Source organism: Indicator indicator, chromosome 14, assembly GCF_027791375.1.
Source record: "Indicator indicator isolate 239-I01 chromosome 14, UM_Iind_1.1, whole genome shotgun sequence".
NCBI classification, from domain to species: domain Eukaryota; kingdom Metazoa; phylum Chordata; class Aves; order Piciformes; family Indicatoridae; genus Indicator; species Indicator indicator.
In genome coordinates, this window is record NC_072023.1 from 20516467 (window position 1) to 20536763 (window position 20297).

Below are 20297 nucleotides of genomic sequence, written 5' to 3' on the forward strand. Positions count from 1 at the left end.
GAAAAAAAGAACATCTGCTGTTGAGAACAGAGCCAATCAGCTGTGAGCTTTTCCACTGGGAAGCTCGTAAAATGAGCTACTACAGAGTTCAACATGTGTTCTTGTATGAAAGGAACAATAGGAAACACTTTCACTTATTTATTCTTTAAAACTACCCCAGAAAACAGAAATTACAGCAGCATGGACTCAAAGAACATGGAAAATAACAAAAATTAAAGCAGTATTAATAAAAATGCTTTTAAACTGAAGTTTTCATTAGAGAGTGAAATCAGTCAGTTCATTTTATCCCCATTACTGAAGACATCTTCTGACATGGCATTGTGGAAACTGTATAAGGAAGCCTGGAGCAACCCACATCCTCTAGCAATGCCACTATTAACATACCAGAAGAAACATCCTGGTTGAAGAGAAGGCATAATCATTGCTCAGTAAAAAATTAAGTACAGTAATCATGTTCATTCCATAATTGGGTTCATCTCTGAAAACAGGGGGCCAGAAATTTATAAAGATTGTGTTCAAAAATTGTTTGGGAAGACAGCAAATACCTGAAACACACATAGGCAATAAGTGAAGTATAAGATGTTATTAGAAATAAAAAGAACACCTGGGGGCACAACTCTCAGCTTTTAACAGTTGTGTGGAAATTTAGTCTTACCATCACAAAAGTCACAGTGCTACTTGATTTTAATGTGGGTTTCATTCTTTTTGGGATGATGAAGAAGCTAGCTGCATTACCCATTATTACATTAGCCATCACTTTCCTTTTCATAAGACCCTGTTTCCAGTTTCTTATAATTTTGTGGAACTTTAAACATTTCTGCTGACATTTCCCCTTGCAATAGTTAGCCTTTATAAGGAAAATTTAATCCAGCACAGCTATTTCCAGAAGGCTAAAGGCCTCTGTTTTATTCATCATTAACTACTAATCTGGTTGAGGTGCACTACTCTAGACTCAGAACGTTCTCAGTGTAGTTTTTGCTTCAGATGATTGATTTGTGGGTGCCAGAATTTTGGCCATTTAAAGAATTTGCAATGTGAAAACCTGCAGAGAGTTTTAGGTTATGCTAAAGAAAAGGATTTGAATTCCAGCAGATTAAATTCTCTGAGACTCCACAAGTTTCTCTATGGGTACTTCCAGAAAACCAGCAACTTTTAACAGTCAGATGTCAACACACTTCAGATCCTCATAACTCCCACAGACAAGAGAACTTGTGCCCCAAGTATTTTTCCTAACAGTTTGTAACTGGAAAGCTTAAAAAAAAAAAAAAAAAACAAAAAACCCATGAACCAAAATCTCTTCACTGATGTTTTTTCACCTGAAGGCCATAAGCCCCTCAACTACTTCAAAGGCATTTATAAAGAAAGAGTTGAGAAATAAACTCAGTAAACTTACATTGTATAAAAAAATAGGGATCTGAAAACAAACAAATGGAAAATATTATGAAAATTGCTGGACCAGAAAGTTACAATGTGGTGATGAGAGAAATGCAGGCAGGTTAAGGGGTATATTTCAGGAGTCTGATCACCCAAGAGAGAAAGAAATTTGCTTTCTTTGCTCCAAATGATGACAGTTTGCAATCCTGGCCTCTCAGTTCAGTTGCCATCATCAATCTCCAATCCTAGGAAGGACCTAGGAGTACTGGTGGACTGGGATGGATTAAGATTGAGCAGCAGATTGAGGGAGGTTCTCCTCCCCTTCTACTCTGCCCTAGTGAGACCTCACCTGGAATACTGCATCCAGTTCTGGGCTCCCCAGTTCAAGAGGGACAGGGATCTACTCAAGAGAGTCCAATGGAGGGCTACAAGGATGATTAAGGGACTGGAGCACTGCGGTATGAGGAAAGGCTGAGAGACCTAGGGATTTTTAGTCTGGAAAAGACTGAGAAAGGATCTAGTACATCTATATAAATATCCTGGTGTTAGGAAGGAAGGAACAGCCTTTTCTCACGTGCTTCCTATGATAGGACAAGGGACAATGGATGGAAACTACAGCACAGGAAGTTCCACCTCAACATGAGGAAGAACTTCTTTACTGTAAGGGGCACAGAACACCGGAACAGACTCCCCAGAGAGATTGTGGACTTTCCTTCTCTGAAGACTTTCAAGACCCATCTAGATGCATTCCTGTATGACTTGCACTAGATTCTATGGTCCTCCTGTGGCAGGGGGGTTGGACTTGATGATCCTCTGGAGGTCTCCTCCAGCGCCTAACATCCTGTGATCCTGTAATCTATATCTGCACCACAGAAGTGGATATGAACTCTCAAGTCTAAGGCAATGCTTGGAAAACAAAACAAAACAAAACACCCCCCCAAAGGCTTCTTCCACCATTTCTGCTTTTCAAAATACTAAGCTGAATGTCATCACCCCTACTGCTTATTCTCTTAATGGGCTGTTTTAAGGAGTCGTTTCAGCAGCATGCTATTTCAGACTGCTGTTTGCATTTCAATGCTGTTTCTTTTCCAAACTACACTGAACTGCATCATGGCTACGATCCTACAAATGACAACCTTCCTGAACTGGAACTTGCTCACCGAATAAAGTAAAATGCAATTTAAATTTAGTATCAACAATCTTTTGCTCTACATCCCACAACTGGACTATCTAACTAGCTGCAAGACTTCCAGCATTACAAACCCTGGAGGATTATCAGTAGAGAAAGCATTCAAGAGGAGAGGCACCGTCTCTGGAAGAAGGCTGTCATTATCAAGCTTCCAATCCACTCCTGTCCCACTGCCAATCGTTTGGGGATCAAGAATCTGACAGAGAAAGTGATTCAGAGCATAGCTGACACCATTTAAAAGGTTTTTCTCCATCCTACAAGTGATGGATATGGGAGGTTCCAAGAGGTTTGCTTTCATCATCTGTGTCTCAACTGCCAGTATATATCCTGTCTTCCCAGCTTCTAGTCTCTTACAGCACTACATCAACATTTACTACAATTCCTCTATCACATTTTAGGCTCCTGTGAATCCCTATGGACATTTTATTGCTATCTGGCATCATGGAAGGATGTGCAATGCTGAGATTCCCCACCCTAGCTCTTGTCTGGCCAAAGCCATGCAAGATTGCAAATAATTTCTGCTCTGATGCTTCTGAAATGCACTGGTCTCTTCTGTACTTTGAAAACATTGGTTTTCTGCCCTGGATGCACATGTGGCACATGCACATGCTGACAATCCTGACTACTTGCAGAACCTCTTTGGTCATCTCCTAAACTGATGTAGTGGTACATTAGCAAGCAAGAACAGTCTTTCTCAGGTGCAAAGTTCATTACCACACTGCTCCCTTCCCTCACATCCATTGGAGAAGCAGGGTAGCAAGCCTGAGGGACAAAACCAAACGGTCCTATGGTCCCAGCTAGTGTCCATAGCCCAAATCTGACAAAAATTATTTCTTTGAGAGAGTTTTCTGCATTACATCATTCATTTGCTGAATTAGAAAGCAAAATATTTTATAGATATTTTCTAAATTCCAGTCTCAGATTTCTGTGCTTTTGCTGCTGTGTAAAAGCAACTCTGCTCCCACAGCTCCATATTCCAAGCAATCCACACGAGGCTGTGAGGCCTCTTCTTCATAACATCCCAAACTCCACAAATTTCTCCTCTGCTGCTAAAGATTTGAAAACTTGTCTGCTGAATGAAAGGATAATGGAAGGTTTTATTAACAACGAATAACTGTGGAAAGCCACAGAAACCTTTTTTTTTTTTTTTTCTCCCTTTCTAAACTGTTTTCAGGTATAATAAGACAGACCGGGTTACATACAAGGATCACTGTTGTGATGTGGCCCAGCAGGAACTCTGCTTCGGGCACATGCAGAGCCCCATAAGCCTTTCTAATGCCATGGTTTGGGGAGAGATAAATTATGACTGAAAAGCTGTAACACCTATGAGGAAGGATTTGAAAAAGCTGGAGATACACAGGGAGCTGGGGGCTTCTGCTGAGCTCCTGAAATCATTTCCACTGCTGTTCCTGCTGCCCATTTAACTGCTGGCACACACTTCTAACTAAATGGAACAATACAAGGTAGTGTATTACCTCTCTACCTTGGATGCATCGCTTTCCAGGGTTGTGTTCATTATCTGCTGGCACTGAAATCTGTCAGATTATTTCCATTATTTCTTTTAGTGTCTTTACATACCAAGTAAGATATTGAAAAATATTTCAAAGAGTCTTGGGAGTGCCAGGAGCAAGAAGTAGGAAATGGTAATCTCATTCCCATTCATCACATCTTAGTCCTCTTTATGCTGCCAATGCTTGCTCCAAAGAGCATCCCACAATTTTTACATTGCATCTCGGCTTCATCACTGACATCTGTTTCACTCTTGTCCTTGTTAACATACTTGGAATGATGCATCAACCAAGATGATGCTGAAAAAGCTGGAGTTGTGGCAATGCATTACATCCATTTGTTATCAGTGATTTCCATACACATATACATACATGAAAGATGCATTGAAGACACGCACTGAGGAACCCAACAGCAGTAGACTACCTCTCAGATAAAAATACTCCTAAAACCTTTAGAAGTGTCTAATTTTTGAGACAGGGAGATATGTCCATTAAATAAGTCTGCTTAAGTGGGGTGTCGTGACACCTCCATGCTCATAAGCAAATCAGCCAAATCTGCTTTACCAACATTTTGCCCTATTCATCATGGAAATGACAATTAATGATCTGTCGGTTCTTACAGTATGCAGAAGACCCCAACCACCACCATTAAATCACCATAAATCTCTTTGCAGTGGCAGGTGAGGAGGTGAGGGAAGACAGAGACATAACAGATTCACCCGAGGACAATACCTGGTCAGTAGCGGGAATGGACTCCCACCTACGCTTCAGCAAGCACAGGGATTTCCGGCTCATGGTTTTGATTCTGCTCTAGAGGCTCCTCCACACCTGAGAAAAAGGCTTCTCCCAAACCACTGTCAACACCCTTACTTCTGACTCCCGTGCTTCATTGCTGTAGACGGCAGAGCTCCCCGATGCACGCAAGTTTTTGTGAGCTGTAAGACTGTGACCAGTTCCACTTAAGCTTCTCCTGTTTTCCTCAAGCGTCCATCTCCTTAGAGGTCCATGAGAAAGGGAATCGGGCGAGGCAGTGACAAGCCTGGCTTTCACTGGCGAATTAGCTCGCAAAAGCCTCAAGTAGGTAGACAACACCAGACGCACTCAATCTGAAAATAGCTGTTGCTTAGGAACTGAAGGGGTAAAACGCAGCACCTCAGATATATAATTGAGAGCTTTTATATTTAAAGAGAATTAAATACACTGGACCTCTGTGTTTCTCTCCTGGTTATCATCCTTTAATCATGCTGGAGGAACGATTGCTCGATTCCACTGACTCCAGGGGCTACGCCTACACCTTCAGCAAGCCAAACAAGTCTTGGTGACAGAGTAACAAATAACTCCCACACATCCGAGATCCCTCAGCAAAACGTGTGCACGACACATGCTGTGGGTCCCACCTGAAACATGAGTCTCAAATATTATGTTTTAATAGAACAACTAAAATACAGCTTGCAATTTTTTTTTTTCTGCAGTGGGATAAGATGCCAAGGACAAATTCTGCTGGTCACATTTTCTTCTAGCATCTGCTGGTATTAGAAATAAGTATGAATACTTTCCCCTCACATGAGTGAGATATTGTGGTTCTACAGACTGCATGTGTGTACTTGAGAGACAGGCATTTCTTTCTTTCTTAAACATTTAGGAATTTCTTTAACTTGGAACAAAATTTCAAAGTTGTGTCTAAACTCCAATCTGTATTAATTTCCAATATTAAGCATGGAACATAAACGAAATTCACTCTGCGTTTTCTGCATGACTTGAAATCTTAGGAGTTCTCTGCATGAAGCATTTACAGCAGGAAGTTATCTTCAGAGATTAAAAAAAAAAAAAAAGGAAAAAAAAAAGCAGTAGGTAGCCAAGAACTCATTGCTCTTTGTAATGCAACCTATAATTGACTGTAATTACAGCAGCCTTAATAGTATAATTATTATACAAGAAAAGTAATCTTGGAATATACATACATACATATACATGTGCATGAATGTAATCTGTTAAAACATTGGGTGTGGTGGAAGTCAGGAGCAAGTGAAATATTGTAAAGACGGGGTTTTTTTTACTCTTTTTACTTGTCCCATTTACATTCTATTGAACTGCAGATGCTTTTCAGGAGGCAAACAAAAATTCCCATAAGCCTCAGTGAATTTCATTTGAAATCCATCACTATCTGTAACTACATCACTTTGTATTTAACTTCCATATGCAGAAAAAGAATGTATTTTCCAGGTGGGCCATTAAGAAGTATGACATGCACTATAAGAGCTTCTTCTCATGTTTAAATGCATACCATAGAAAGCCTACCAGTTCTTAAAAAAAAAAAAAAAAAAAAAAGTAAAGGCATTAGAGTTCTGCTTAATGAGTCTTGGTAGAATAATTTTATGAACTTATAGGTGGATTTAGTCTTACGGTAAACCAGTGGTGTCACTTCTTTTTCTCTCAAGAGACATTGCTAACATTCACACATGCAGGTGCCTTCCTAAGATCTGTCTTCCTATTTTATTCACTTCAGTCCATAAGACTTAACAGATCGTGGAAGTCTAATAAATTTGGTCCCAATAACATAAGCCTAAATTCCTTTCTTCCCTCTCACTGCTTCTCCAAGCAGCACAGGCAACCACTCTCTTCCCAAGTCCCCCTTCTCTGCTGAACGAAAGCCCTGCAGACACAGGGCAACACCAAGAGCAACCATGTGGCCTAATCTGCAGGCAATTGCCAGTCCATCTTTAAATACCTGATGCATCAGATTTGAAGAAGTGATGTACACCTCTTAATTTTTAAGAAGAATGTAATTTACCAGAGGGTACGATCATTAAGGATACAAATTGGCAACAACGCAATTGACTCACAAAAGGATAAAGCAGGTCTTTTATATTCCATGTAAAAATCAGAACATCCTAAATTTTCTCTTTCCAGGTCAACTAGATTTAGAACTATTCCTATCAAAGACAGTTTTCAAAGCCATGTAAAAGACCCTGAGGCTGCAATGGAATAACTGAAGCTTATTTTCTTCCCCCTAATAAAACTTTTCTTCCTTGCTTCTTGTGACTGGGTAAGCTAAGATACCACACAGTAATCACAGAGTTTGGGTCATTTTCTTTCCCCATCCTATTCTGCAATAGTAACGGGAAAAAAAAAAGAAAAAAAAAAAGGAAATACTTAGTAGATTAATTTCGCATTAAAAAAAAAAAGTCAATCTTGTATATTAAAAAAAAGTAACAGCTTCCTGATTAGCATATGATATTTTCCCCTTAAAAAGGCAAGTACTCCAATGATTTTTGTAAGAAGCATTATGAAGGCCAGGCCAGGAAATGCCCTACTGAAATTAAGATTGCAAACACCTTGCTTCACAGCAGCAGAACCTGTTTATTGTAGACTTAGACACAGATGCTCATATTTACACAAAAATGCTTCACCTGAAGGAAAAGCAATTCCAAAATAGTGGAGCACTAATAATGTATTTACATCATTTCAATACCAGATGGGAAAGACTGCTTAACCATTAATACCATTAATCTCTTTATTACTGAGCAAGGTGAGAGAGTCATCCAGGTTTTATAAGTTTGTCAGTTTAAAAAACAGACAAAACCCCACCAGAAGACATACACGTAGTATTCAAAATTACATTCCACTGATATCCTCATTGAGAGACCTGAGTAATAGATGCTTTCTCAATACATCTAATCCATCTTTCTTCTATTGAAAGAAACTTTCTGTCCAATGACTCAGCTCCATCTGGATCAACTGCTTGGATTACAATTCAAAAATTATATGAGTGAAAGTTGTCATGGGTTTATGATTTTTCCATTGATTCAATCCTGCAAATATTAACAAAATGAACAATTTTGCCAATCTCAGATGGAAAAACATATTTGAATGCCTCAAAACTAAACACAAAATGCAGAGCAACTGACCTGGGAGCCTCTGGGTCCTCGTTTGTGATCCCATTCAGAATGCCCCATGAGCTGAAAAAACAAAGAAAAGCACAGGTCAGTGAGAAATTGCACTTCTTAGCTTTAATTGAAGCATTCAAGTTTTTATTTTGTTTGAAAAAAAGAAAACAAAAACAAGCAACCAAGCAAACAAACAACGCAAACCCCAAACAAACTCAAAACAAAACAGGTTTGCTTCTACAATTTGTTTCGCACAGCTTTTGGCTTCATAATGAGACTGAAATACTTGGGGCTGTTACTGTAACTTTGTACCTTTATGTTCAGAGCCAAAACACATCTAACATCACAACACCGCCCTTGACATATATTCAGCTTTAGCCATGTGTTTAATACCGATCTGGCAAAAGTAGAGCTGATATATCAACAAGGAGATTACCAAAACCACAGGACACTTGAGTAAACAGCAACACATGTTCTACGCCAGGCATGAAAGTTAGCAATAAGGCTATCTCACTGTTCCATTATTCTTAATGTAAAATAAAAAAGCAGAGGTACATCCTCTAAAAGAAACAGGTTGGGGTCATTACATTGCAGAAGAAAGCAAAGAGAGAATTTAGAGAGGACGAGTTCTTGTGGAAATTAAGGCTGCGATAGTACACAGCTCCTCAGGCTAAAGAGCAGGTAAGAATTAATTATAGGCAAAATTCTCCTCTCACATCTCTCTGCAACCCAGGGGAGATTGTGTTGTATGACAAATGGTCAGACATTGGACAGTACAGATAGAGTCCAGAAAAATTAATTTGCTTTCTCTCATCTTTTTTCTATGCTACTACATAACTTACACAGGCAAGTGCTCTCTTTCTTTAAGCAACTTACAATTCCCATACAGCAGCTCTTTCTATGTATATTGTCATGGCGAGGGACAAAAAAAAAGATGAGACAATGCCCAGTAGGCCTTGATACTGCTTTATGTATCCAATGATTATGTGCAAGCATGAACTGCTGAAAATAAGGCTACCTTCAAACTTGTCTAAAAAACCCTGGAAAGCAGCAGAGAATGTCCAGGCATGGCTCCGGTGGAGCCCGAGCTGTGCAGCACGCAAGACGGCAGCCACTGCCAATCCTGCATCTGAGCGCTCGCCCGGCATGGTTCCAGTCTGGGAGCTGGCTTCTTTTTACAGCTACTCAGGGATCTCTTTTGGATAATGGTTTTTCTCACTCATTCCAGCATACCTTAATGCAAATATAAAAATATGTGACTGGAAGATAGGAGGTTAATGTAACACATAATGATTTACAGTCATGAACGTTTTCCTGCTCTTTTCTCCCCAACATTCTTTCCCAAAGGAAATGCCTTCTCCCAGGTCAGAGGAAGGCAACAAGATTTACAACCTACACTTATTGCAGAACAGGCTTTCAAAATGCTCATCCCAAGATGAGAGGTTAAAACTACTTTGAAAAATGAGGAAAGACACATGCATCTCATCTTAATCTTCTCCATCAACTGTTCCCACTTACCCTTTCCTTCTCCAAGGGCCTATTCATTTCTTTATTATTATTACCTTCCCCCATAACTGGAGACAAACCACACATGCAGATAGGCATCTAAGATCAGAAAGTTCACATTGTTTTTCACCTGATAGAGCCTCATGACAGACATCCTTGGTTTACTGTGATTATTCCACATCCTGCTGTTGGAATTACCAACTGTGCCAGGTTTCCCTGTTTGCTTCTCCATACCGTTGTGTTTGCTCATTTCTGTATGAACCCTAGCTTGGTGCTTACGAAAATTAAGCACGAGTCTGACCACTTGCAATACTCAATAGAATTAACCAGGTTGGAAGAGACCTCCAAGATCCTTCAGTCCAATCTATCACCCAGCCCCATCCAATCAACTAGACCATGGCACTAAGTGCCTCATCCAGGCTTTTCTTGAACATCTCCAAGGACAGTGACTCCCCCACTTCCCTGGGCAGCACACTCCAATATGCAATCTCTCTCTCCATGAAGAACTTCCACCTAATATCCAGCCTATACTTCCCCTTGCACAACTTGAGACTGTGTCCCCTTGTTCTGCTGCTGGTTGCCTGGGAGAAGAGACCAACCCCACCTGGCTACAACCTCCTTTCAGACAGTTGTGGACAGCAATGAGGTCTCCCCTGAGCCTCCTCCTCTCCAGGCTAAACAACCCCCAGCCTCTCCTCATAGGGTTGTGTTCCAGGCCCCTCACCAGCTTCGTTGCCCTTCTCTGGACATGTTTCAGTACCTCAACATCTCTCTTGAATTGAGGGGCCCAGAACTGGACACAGTACTCAAGCATGATAAGGGGTATCTTGACTACAACATTGTACAACTATGTACTATTACCACTGAAATCAGCACACACACAAACAAATATGGTTGTTATTTCACAGTTAAGAAAAAAGGATCAATGTTACAGCCCCAGCTATGACTACTGTGGTTCTCCAGGTGCTACAGACATTTGGCAGTGCATACCACACCCTCAAAAACAAAGTGCAGCATGAGAGCCCACTGCCAGATTTCTCATGCTCTTACCTTCACTGAAGCTATAGCTTACTGAAAAGCCAAGGGTTTGCTTTACTATTACCACCAAATACAAACAACACTCTGAAGAGTCAAGCTTGGAGCTCTCATTCCCATTAGAGGAGGCACACTGAACATGGGATGAACCCCATTTAGTCAGTCCCAGGAAACTAGACTGACACGTGGCTGAGCTGGTTATGTGTGAACACCATCACCACATTTAGTCCTCCTAAATGTTCATACTTCTTTGGCCATGTTTTTTCTACTTTGTTCCCTGTTCCCAGTTACTGCCTGGTGCTTCACATCTCCATACATAGATTTTCAGCCCCTGGACTGCTCTCCTGTACTTCCTCATCCCACACCCAGTCTCTCCCCTACTCTTCTGCTCCTTCTCCTCCACAGCTTGCAGGAGCCTTCCTTTTAGACCCAGGTCCTCCATCTTTATTCCTACTCCTCTTCCATGTGGGGACAACCCTGCAGTGCTTCATAGACTACATATTGCAGAAGCAACCAATGTTACAGTGGAAGATGAGTCTGAATGCTGTAAAAACTTGTAATTGCTCCATTTCTCAGTATCTGGCAAAATCCCTTATGGAAGGGAGGCCAAAGTCACCAATGTATGCAGTCATAAACACATTGGAACTAGCAGAGTGACCCCTTGTTTATTCTGGCACCACTTGACCAGGAAATTGATAAGCCCTCATAGCAAATCACACAACCTCTGTATCATTTCATTTCTCTGTAAACATGCCTTTGTGGAATCAGTTGAGTTTATGTTTTTGCTGATAGAGCCATTGCCCCTAGTGTAAAAGAATTTCAATAGCACTGCACTCTCTTTCTATGTCACTTACTACAGCCAGCATACTCTACTGAGTTAACCTTGTGTTTATCACCTGACAAAATGGTAAGCATGAGGAAGTAAAAGAAAAGTTCTAGAATGGTTAAGAGACCTTGTCAATTCTACAGGGTTTTCAAACATGGTAATAGAATTCATAACCTTATGAAGCCAATCTTTTCCTCCAATTCTTATAACCAACCAAATCTTACTTGAGTTTAAAATGTATTTCTTCCACATAATCTAGAAAAGAGTTTTCATCTCATGCTGGAATGCTCTTAGCATATCTGCAACAGTCCATGGTAAAAACAGGAGTGAAGGAGGGAAAAAAAAAATAAATAGTACATCACACTTACAAAGGTCCCAGGCTTTAATACAGAATATGAAAGAAACAAACAGGTAGAGCAGTTATAACCAATTCTGTGCCAGACCATCATCTTCCAGAAGGATGACTGCCTCAGAATGACATACTTTAGCTGAACAAGCCACACTGTGACAGGTTACTCCTAGGAAAGATTTTCTCTGAATGGACAAAGAGTAATTGCTTCAGTACAATATGCAGAAAAGGAGGGAAGCAAGTATGCCTGACCTATCAGGCCACTTGGAAATCATAACTTCCACAAATCAAAAGACGAAGGAAAGAGTTTGTCCACTTTGTTTCCTTTCAATAAAACAAAACACAACACCAACAAGCCAAACACAAACCCAAAGAAATCAACCACAAACACTCAGATACATGAAGGGTGTACAGAAACCCACTTGAGCTTGATACAGTCTTCTGAAATCAGGAAAAAACACACACTGTTTATTTGGTGCATGCATAAAAACAGAGATACAGACACAAAACTGCACTTGGAAGTAGAAGGATTTATGTTTAACAGACAGCTTAGTTCCAGAGACCACTACCTCCTCTAAAAATTAGTGTAAATTGTTTTGGTCCACAGTCATGGTAAACAGCCTCATACCATCCACAATTACTTTTCTTTATCATTCTTATCAACCATGATGTTGAGGCTGAGCATGCCACCAGCAAAAAAGGAGGGATAAACCCAAAATCAAACTCCCACACAGCTTATAAGTAAGCTTTCTCAAAAGGAAAGTATCAGCTACATTTTATCTGAAACTGTCTTGTAAACCCACCACTGAGAGTTTTAACACTTAAACATGAAGAGAACTTTTACCAAGAACAACTCTTGCACAGAACATGAGCTTCACTAAAGCCAACCAGCTTGGTCTGCCCTACAAATTGACTAACAGGTCTCAACGGCAAAGAGCCTCCCCCAGCCCAGCTGAGTGTGAGGACTGTGAATGGAAGATGAAGTGGGAAATAAGAAAATCACAGTAACAGAGAGAAAAGAGAGAAATGAGATGGGGCTAGCTTGCTCTGAACATGCAGGGTGGTAGTCTGTGCTCTAAAGTTGAGGCTTTTGCTATAAACACAATGCTGCCTCTAAGCCTTGTGGTTTTAAAGATAAATTTTAAATGTAAACCAGATGTTCACTATTGCAATTACACCTGCAAAGGAGTGGTTTAAGGGACCACTAGATATCTGAGATACACATGCCAAAGAAGAACACAGACATTTAAAAATCAGCATCTTCAGTTCTCACCTAAATGCAGTTCCTGTATTATTAAGACCCAGCATATGGTTATATAATAATCTAAGCTTTCATTAAAATTCATCATCATAATTCTAAGCCTCATTAGTATGAGAGAACTGCAAGAAATGTGACCCACCCATACCATAAAAGATCTAAATAAATAAAACCACAGAAAGTAAAGAATGACAATTCAAATCCTTTTAGCTGTTTCTTGTTTTTGCCTTAAATTGTCTTTTCTAGCTTGGGGGGTTGGGGGGTTGGCACATTTGAACCCGTAATGCTACTAACTATGTCAGAGCTGAAAATCCCTCCAACCAATCTGAAACTTAATTCACATAATAGAAAGGACATCAACTTATAAGGAGAGAGTCCTCAGTAACAGAATGCAACAGCATTTTGAAACAACAGGGGGATTTATTTTAAGGAAATATAATAGTCAGCAGAGTTTCATTAGAGGGACTGAGCAGATCTTTTCACAGTAAATACATCAAAAGGACCAACAAAGCACTTACTTAGCTTTTAATTAAAGACTTAAAATCAATTCAGAGCCTATTTTAATTCTACTCACAATACAGTCTACTACTCGGGGTGGGGGGGGTGGGTGTTGGCTTTTTTTTTTTTTAATACATATTTACACATATACAACACTTTGATGGTTCTGAAAATAGATCTTGATGACAAAGGTGAGCTAAATCAAAACTCATCAAAGCTAGCAAATGGGATTCAAACAGACTGAAGAGCATGTGCCTCAGCACACTGGGCTTCTTCCCTTGGACTTCAAAAATTTCAGACTGCTGCTGGACACTGTTTTTCCATTACAACAGGCACAAGAGAGCCTTGCTCTCCTCCACTGAATAAGAGAAAGGTGAGCACAAAGCAAAGCATAGGAATGTGAGAGAAACTGCTCCTCTGTCCTGTCTGTGATTAGGAGCCAGACACTTACCATCCAATATTCTCTGAACTGGATATGGCACATGAATAGGGTATCCTGAGCTTTCCTAAACAGCAGAGAATGTGTAAAAATGCCTTTTTTGGCCACTCCTGCAAAGATTTAGAGCATTATAGCAGCAGCAAAAATAAATTAACAATGAGATTTTGAGAAGTTCTGGCTGGTTGGTAGCCATCAGTTTTAAGTGTTGCTCATACTGAGGGATTAGGGTCCAATAGAGATAGGTAGGAGCATTCAATCTGGCTGGCACCTAGTTTCAACCTTTGCCAAAACAGCAGAGCCTGTATTTAAACATGAGCATAACATCTTTCCTCTTTGGAAGAGAGTTTGTTGAACGGGCATGCATCAGGACGTGGAACAGTGTCTCACTGTTGAGTTCCCTGACACTGCCTTCTTACAGCTTGCACTGAATGGGGCACAGTATGATAGATATTCTCTGACTGAATGGGTATTAGCTATGCTTCAGTTAGGATCATATTTCCACTGGTAAAAAGAAACTTTGTTACCAGCATGTAGGCACAAAATGTTCTGGACAAATTTCTTTTTTGGTAACAAAAAAAAAAAAAGCACAAATTATTTCCTTGATTACATATTAGAAGAAACATTTATTTTTACAAATATGCAGGACTCAGGTCATACAGAAATTAACAGGGTTGGATTGGTTTGGGGTTTTTTTTGAATGTGCTATTATGAGTACGATTCCTTCTGTTCGATAGACTGTTCCCCGTGCTTTCATTGTAACCAAGACAAACGAGGTGATTTACTGACTTAGTGTAGCTTTGGTGCAGACATCAGCAGCAGGACAAGCTAACTGAGCTGTAGCTGCTGAGATGCATACTGCCAGATTGCAGGAACATAACGTGGGAGTAACAGCACGGCATCCCTGACCACCTTTTCCAACCAATGGCACAGCAGCAGCTTGCCCCGTGGGTATCCGAAGCATCACAGAGATGCTTTCCTTGCCGTGTGGTTAGCATGATCACACACAGGCACGTGCAGGCTATGGCACAGAGAGAGAGCAAAGTGCTCCACTATTTGGAAAAACAATCCTTTTTCCACAGCCTCCTGCCAACTCTCGGGGTCAGCTCAAAGCACGAGATGTCGGAGCTGCACTGCTCAGACAGATCTGAGAGCTGCACGCTCGCCCCATTGTGGCCTCTGGCTGCACGATCAGTGGGGAGGAAACTCTGCACCCAAATGCTCCCAATGTGTTGGAGCCCTGCAAATCATCAGGGTCAGCCCCCGTTCTGAGACAAACCAAACCAAAAGCTGCACCACAATGAACTAAATGAATGAATTGTGTGTGTGTGTACAAGAGCCTTTCTGCGGGATCCTAATCAAGTAAGTTGTTTGAAAGGTTTGTGGGCTTCTGGACAACAGCTGGAAGCAGAGATAAGATTCTTAAACCGAGACATAGACCGAAAGGCTTTGAAACTTGGGGTTGCTTTGAACTGGAGGTAAAGGCAGTGAGGGAGAATGATGGGTTTGAAGAGGAGCTGCAGTGAATTGCTTCGTTGCAGGATGAGCCCTGTGTGGGGACCGAGTTAAGCCCTCTGAAGCCGAAAGCCCTGTAGGGAGCTGCCTCCTTGACCCCTCAAAGCCTGGCTGGCAGGTCAGACAACAAACCACAGCACTGCCTGAGGCTACCCAAAACACACACATATGTGTCAGGCACATAACTCTGTGGAGACAGTGAACATGATACTGAGCCACTGTGGCAGAAGAGAACAGGGAAAAGAGGGCACTCAGTGAGGTAAGGCTGAGCAGAGGTGAACCGACACTGCAGCACAAGAGGACAACCCGAAAAGGATCAGCAGGGACTGCCCCTCCAGCGCAGCTGAGAAACCATCCCAAGCACTTAACCAGAGACTCAGCTCCAAAGAAATAAAAAGAATGAGATCATAACTGGTGCTGGGCGAGACAGCAAAAGAGAGACTACATTTTTGAGGACTATTCTCATGGCAGCACATGACCGTTTAGAGTATTTCCAGACAATAAACTATATCTGACTTCTTCAAGGATCCTGGCTGCCTTGCATGGGAACAGGAAGCATGAGGACATAGGACACAACAGACTGACAGTGGTGGGTTTGTGGACAACTGCCATGCCCCTTGCTCCACACCTCTTCTTGAAATGCATTGGGTTTAGCTATAAAATGGTGAAGGTACTGTGAAATACATTAAAAAAAATGTAGGTGGGAGAAAGAAAAGGCAGGGAATTATCCACCTCCACACCCTGTATCTGGATTTATACACATTTTTGTCACAATTATTTAAACAGATAACAATAGTAAACCATACAAGTTTCTATTATTTTCAGTATTACAATCAAATTTGTCAGGTCCCTATTAATCCTTCACATATCAAACAAGATTTTTAACAATGAGTTTGGGAGGCAGAACTGTAGTAAAACACAGAAAAGGACTGATTTGATTTTATTTTTTGATTGGTTTTATTTAGAGAAAAGCAGCTTTCATTCTCCAGTGATCCCCAAAGATGGATGGTGAACAAAGAGCTACTTGCAGATGTGAAACAGATTTCTTTTAGCAAGGGCTTCTAAGTCTTATCTTAATCTGGATATTTAAAAGATTTACAGAATAAGTTAATAAAACAATTAAACTGATCATAAATAGATTTATTATCCCTTTAAAATGATCTGGTGGATTAACACTAGGCATGTTCATCTGGTGGGTAAGTACTAAACAAGAAAAAGTCATTTACCAAATAATCCACATACTTGCTTTCCCATTCTGAGTGTAATCATGAAAACCAAAGCCCTAGGAAAAAATATCCATATGGGTGAGATAAAAAACGTGGACACTGGTACTCTGATATCCTCTCCTACTTCAGCCATAGCCATAACTTGCAGACAGTAACCTACAGAAGAAGATTCCTTAGTATGAGGATGCCAGGGCAACACAGCAATGTCAAGACTCAGTGCAACAGCAAGCTGATAAAAGGACAAAAATAGATCGCTAAATAGAGAATAAAAGTAAAAAATTGCTATTTAAAGTAGACACATCAAGTTCCTGGATTTCAAAGCTACATAGTTAAGCTGACTCTGGTGTAATTAAGTTCCTAGAAAAAGGCAGAAAGCTCATTTACTTTTTTCCCATTGGGAATCACTAACTATGGAATAAGAACTCCAGTCACAATACTAAGCCTGGCAAAGGCTTGATAAACTGGCCAGCTACTGCAGCAAAGTCAGCTTAGTCTGAAAGCACATTCAAGTACCCAAAGCCTATTAATTATTTTTTGAAGAAGCCTAAAGACTCCTACAAAACAATCTGCTCTGCAATATAAGCTATCAATACTGTTCTCTTTTCAGTGCAGTTACTCTCACTTTCCATCTTTTCAGAGATTCTAGTTTCATGTGTATGGTATTTGCACTTCTTATTGTTACTGAACACGAGCCTCAAAGATGATAGACACTCTGTTCAGCTGGTTGTCAGTGCACAGGGACATTTGTACTTCCAAAGAAATTAGTTCCTTGAAGATACAGGGGATGCTGTTTCATACAGCAATTTAAAACCCAACTGAAAGAATAGGAAAACTTTAAAGTTCGGTTTTTTTTTTTTTTTTTCGGTCAAACCTGACTTTAATTGAATCACCCACAACACTCATGCAAAATACGAAAAGTCATATGAAAGGCAACTTAACTCAATTAGTTAACTAAGTGCATTACTGTAACAGTTGACCACCTTCTGGTAGTACACATAAAAATAGGAATTTTTACAATTCAATTCCCAGTGGGTATCTACCTCACAGAAAAAAAACAAACAAGCAAAAAAACCCATCAAAAACAAAACCCCCAAATCCTTGTCAAATTGCCATCCTTACTTGCAATCTCAGCAGAAATAAAACCCCTTTGGACTGAGTAAGCATAAGAGTTTCACCAGACCTTTAACCTTCAGCAATGGTTCCTCTGCAAGGGAACCTCCCCACAGCGGTGGGAATAGGGACAAGTGTGACTTGCTCCTGTCACAGTTGGACTTTCCTCCCACGCACAGGATGAGCTTTCATTGTTGCCATCAACTCACCATCCATCACCACCACAAAGAACCCCTTACAAAAAGGCAGGGGATAGGGGGTGAGAAAATGAATGCCCAAACACCAGCTGCTTGGTCAAGGAAGCCAAACAAAATCTGCAATGCCGTTGCTCCCCAAACCTGGAGATTTTGTAAGCAACAGAATCCAGTAGTTGGAACAAATCAGATCCCTTCTGCTACTATATGCACTTACTGAAAAATCAAACAAACCAACCAGCCTTGCTGTTTTTAATACAGCAACTGAATGTCTACCTGGTGTGAAATTCAAAACCCTAGTCACAGGATTCAGGTCCTGGTGAGGCTAAAATACAGTAAGACAGAAACGTAACTTTGTACAGTTTAAACAGCTCGTTTTCCTGAAAGACATGATTTTTAGTGGTAGCATATTGAGGGAGAGCTGAGATTCAGTAATGAAAATTTTGAGATACTGAGTATTTGGCCTCATTCAAGCTAGTAGACAGAGCAGACTGACTCACAGTATCCTCCCACCACGAGAGCAGCACTGTGTTTGGTCAGGTGAAGCCTCGGCTTCCAGGATTGGCCTGGAAAGAAAAGAGCATTGCTCTGCCAAAGATCACTCCAGCCTGACACCCACACAAACAAGCTGCTTCTTTCATTAACACCCCATTTTCCCAGTTTTGAGGTTTCACAATACAGAATAGCACTGACATTTCAACAGCTACATCCCAGCTAGCAAATGTCCTAAAATTACACTGTAGAGTCTGGTAGCTTACTAAAGCACCTCAATGTCAAAACTCAAAGTACATTCAGTTTAAACACACCCTCGGGGGGATTTTATACTACTTTCTATTTCAGACTATTCTCTTTAAGCTCAACCAGCAATGCTTCACCACTCATCCAGGAAAACTTCTCTCTCTGCCACCCAATCTCAATCAAGCTGCCAAATTAATTATCATCCTGCGTTTGTCTATTGCTAAGAGGAGGGGGAAAAAAGCGAAGAGATGAACGTAGCAGTGACCCGAGTAAAAATGAATCCTCTGAAACAGAATTAATTAAATCAGTTCAGTGATCTTCCAGCACAACACATTTCACCCACCCCTTTCCCAAGCAGCCAAATTCCCGTATCTCCTCCAACCATCCTCAGCAGGGTGCTCACATGGGGCTCAGATGTCTATCCAAGCAGCAAATTAGGGATTTTTTCTATGTATCCTTGTAATGGTATGGCTTAAAATAAAGACAGAAACAACTATCATGGAAAATTCACACCAGCATTTACATGTAAATCATGGCCACAGAATATGTTTCACAGAATCACGGAAAACATCTGGTTGGAAGAGACCTCAAAGATCATCCAGTCCAACCCTTGACCCAGCACTGAAGAGTCAACACTAAACCATGTCCCTAAGCGCCAGGTCCACACGCTGCTTAAACACCTCCAGGGACAGTGACTCCCCTACTGCCTTGGGCAGACCACTCCAGTGTTTGATAATCCTCTCTGTGAAGAAGTATTTCCTGGCATCCAGCCTGAACCTCCCCTGTTTCAATCACACAGCAGCAGGATTTGATTACTTGCCTCAAATTTCTGGGATCACAGGCACCAAACTTTGGTGCTTCTCTGGCTCTACAAAACAAGCACAACTCAGAGCACTGGCAGAATGTGGCTTCCCCTCAGATACCCCAGTGAGGCTTTACAGCAGAGCTGGTAAGACTAACACCTAGGGACCTGGGGGTACTGGTTGACAGTAGGCTGAACACATGCCAGCAGTGTGCCCAGGTGGCAAAGAAGGCCAATGGCATCCTGGCCTGTATCATGAATGGTGTCACCAGCAGGAGCAGGGAAGTCATTCTGCCCCTGTAGTCAGCACTGGTTAGACCACACCTTGAGTACTGTGTCCAGTCCCAGGGCTCCTCAACTTAAGAAAGATGTTGAGTTGCTTGAATATGTCCAGAGAAGGGCAACAAAGCCGATGAGGGGTCTGGAGCACAGCCCTGTGAGGAACAGCTGAGGGAGCTGGGGGTGTTTAGCCTGGAGAAGAGGAGGCTCAGAGGAGACCTTATTGCCATCTACAGCTGCCTGAAGGGAGGTTGTAGTCAGGTGGGGGTTGGTCTCTTCTCCCAGGCAAGCAGTGACAGAAGGAGAGGACACAGTCTCAAGCTGCACCAGGGGAGGTTTAGGCTGGATGTTAGGAAGAAATTCTTCCTAGAAAGAGAGATTGGCCATTGGAATGGGCTGGCCAGGGAGGTGGTGGAGTCACCATCCCTGGAAGTGTTTAAAATAAGACTGGATGAGGCACTTAGTGCAATGGTTTGGTTGATTGGATGGTGTTGGGTGATAGGTTGGACTTGATGATATTGAAGGTCTTTTCCAACCTTGGTTGATTTTGTCATTCTGTGATTACTG

General features: G+C 41.2%; 1 protein-coding gene across 1 annotated transcript in view; it reads right to left on the reverse strand.

The window, feature by feature from the left end:
- The window catches only part of PDE3A (phosphodiesterase 3A), a 240855-nt gene that overhangs the window by 77461 nt on the left and 143097 nt on the right, over window positions 1-20297 (reverse strand). The window contains exon 2 of the mRNA XM_054387102.1: window positions 7980-8030. Coding sequence (XP_054243077.1) covers window positions 7980-8030 — 51 coding nt within the window. The remainder of the gene's footprint in view (window positions 1-7979; window positions 8031-20297) is intronic.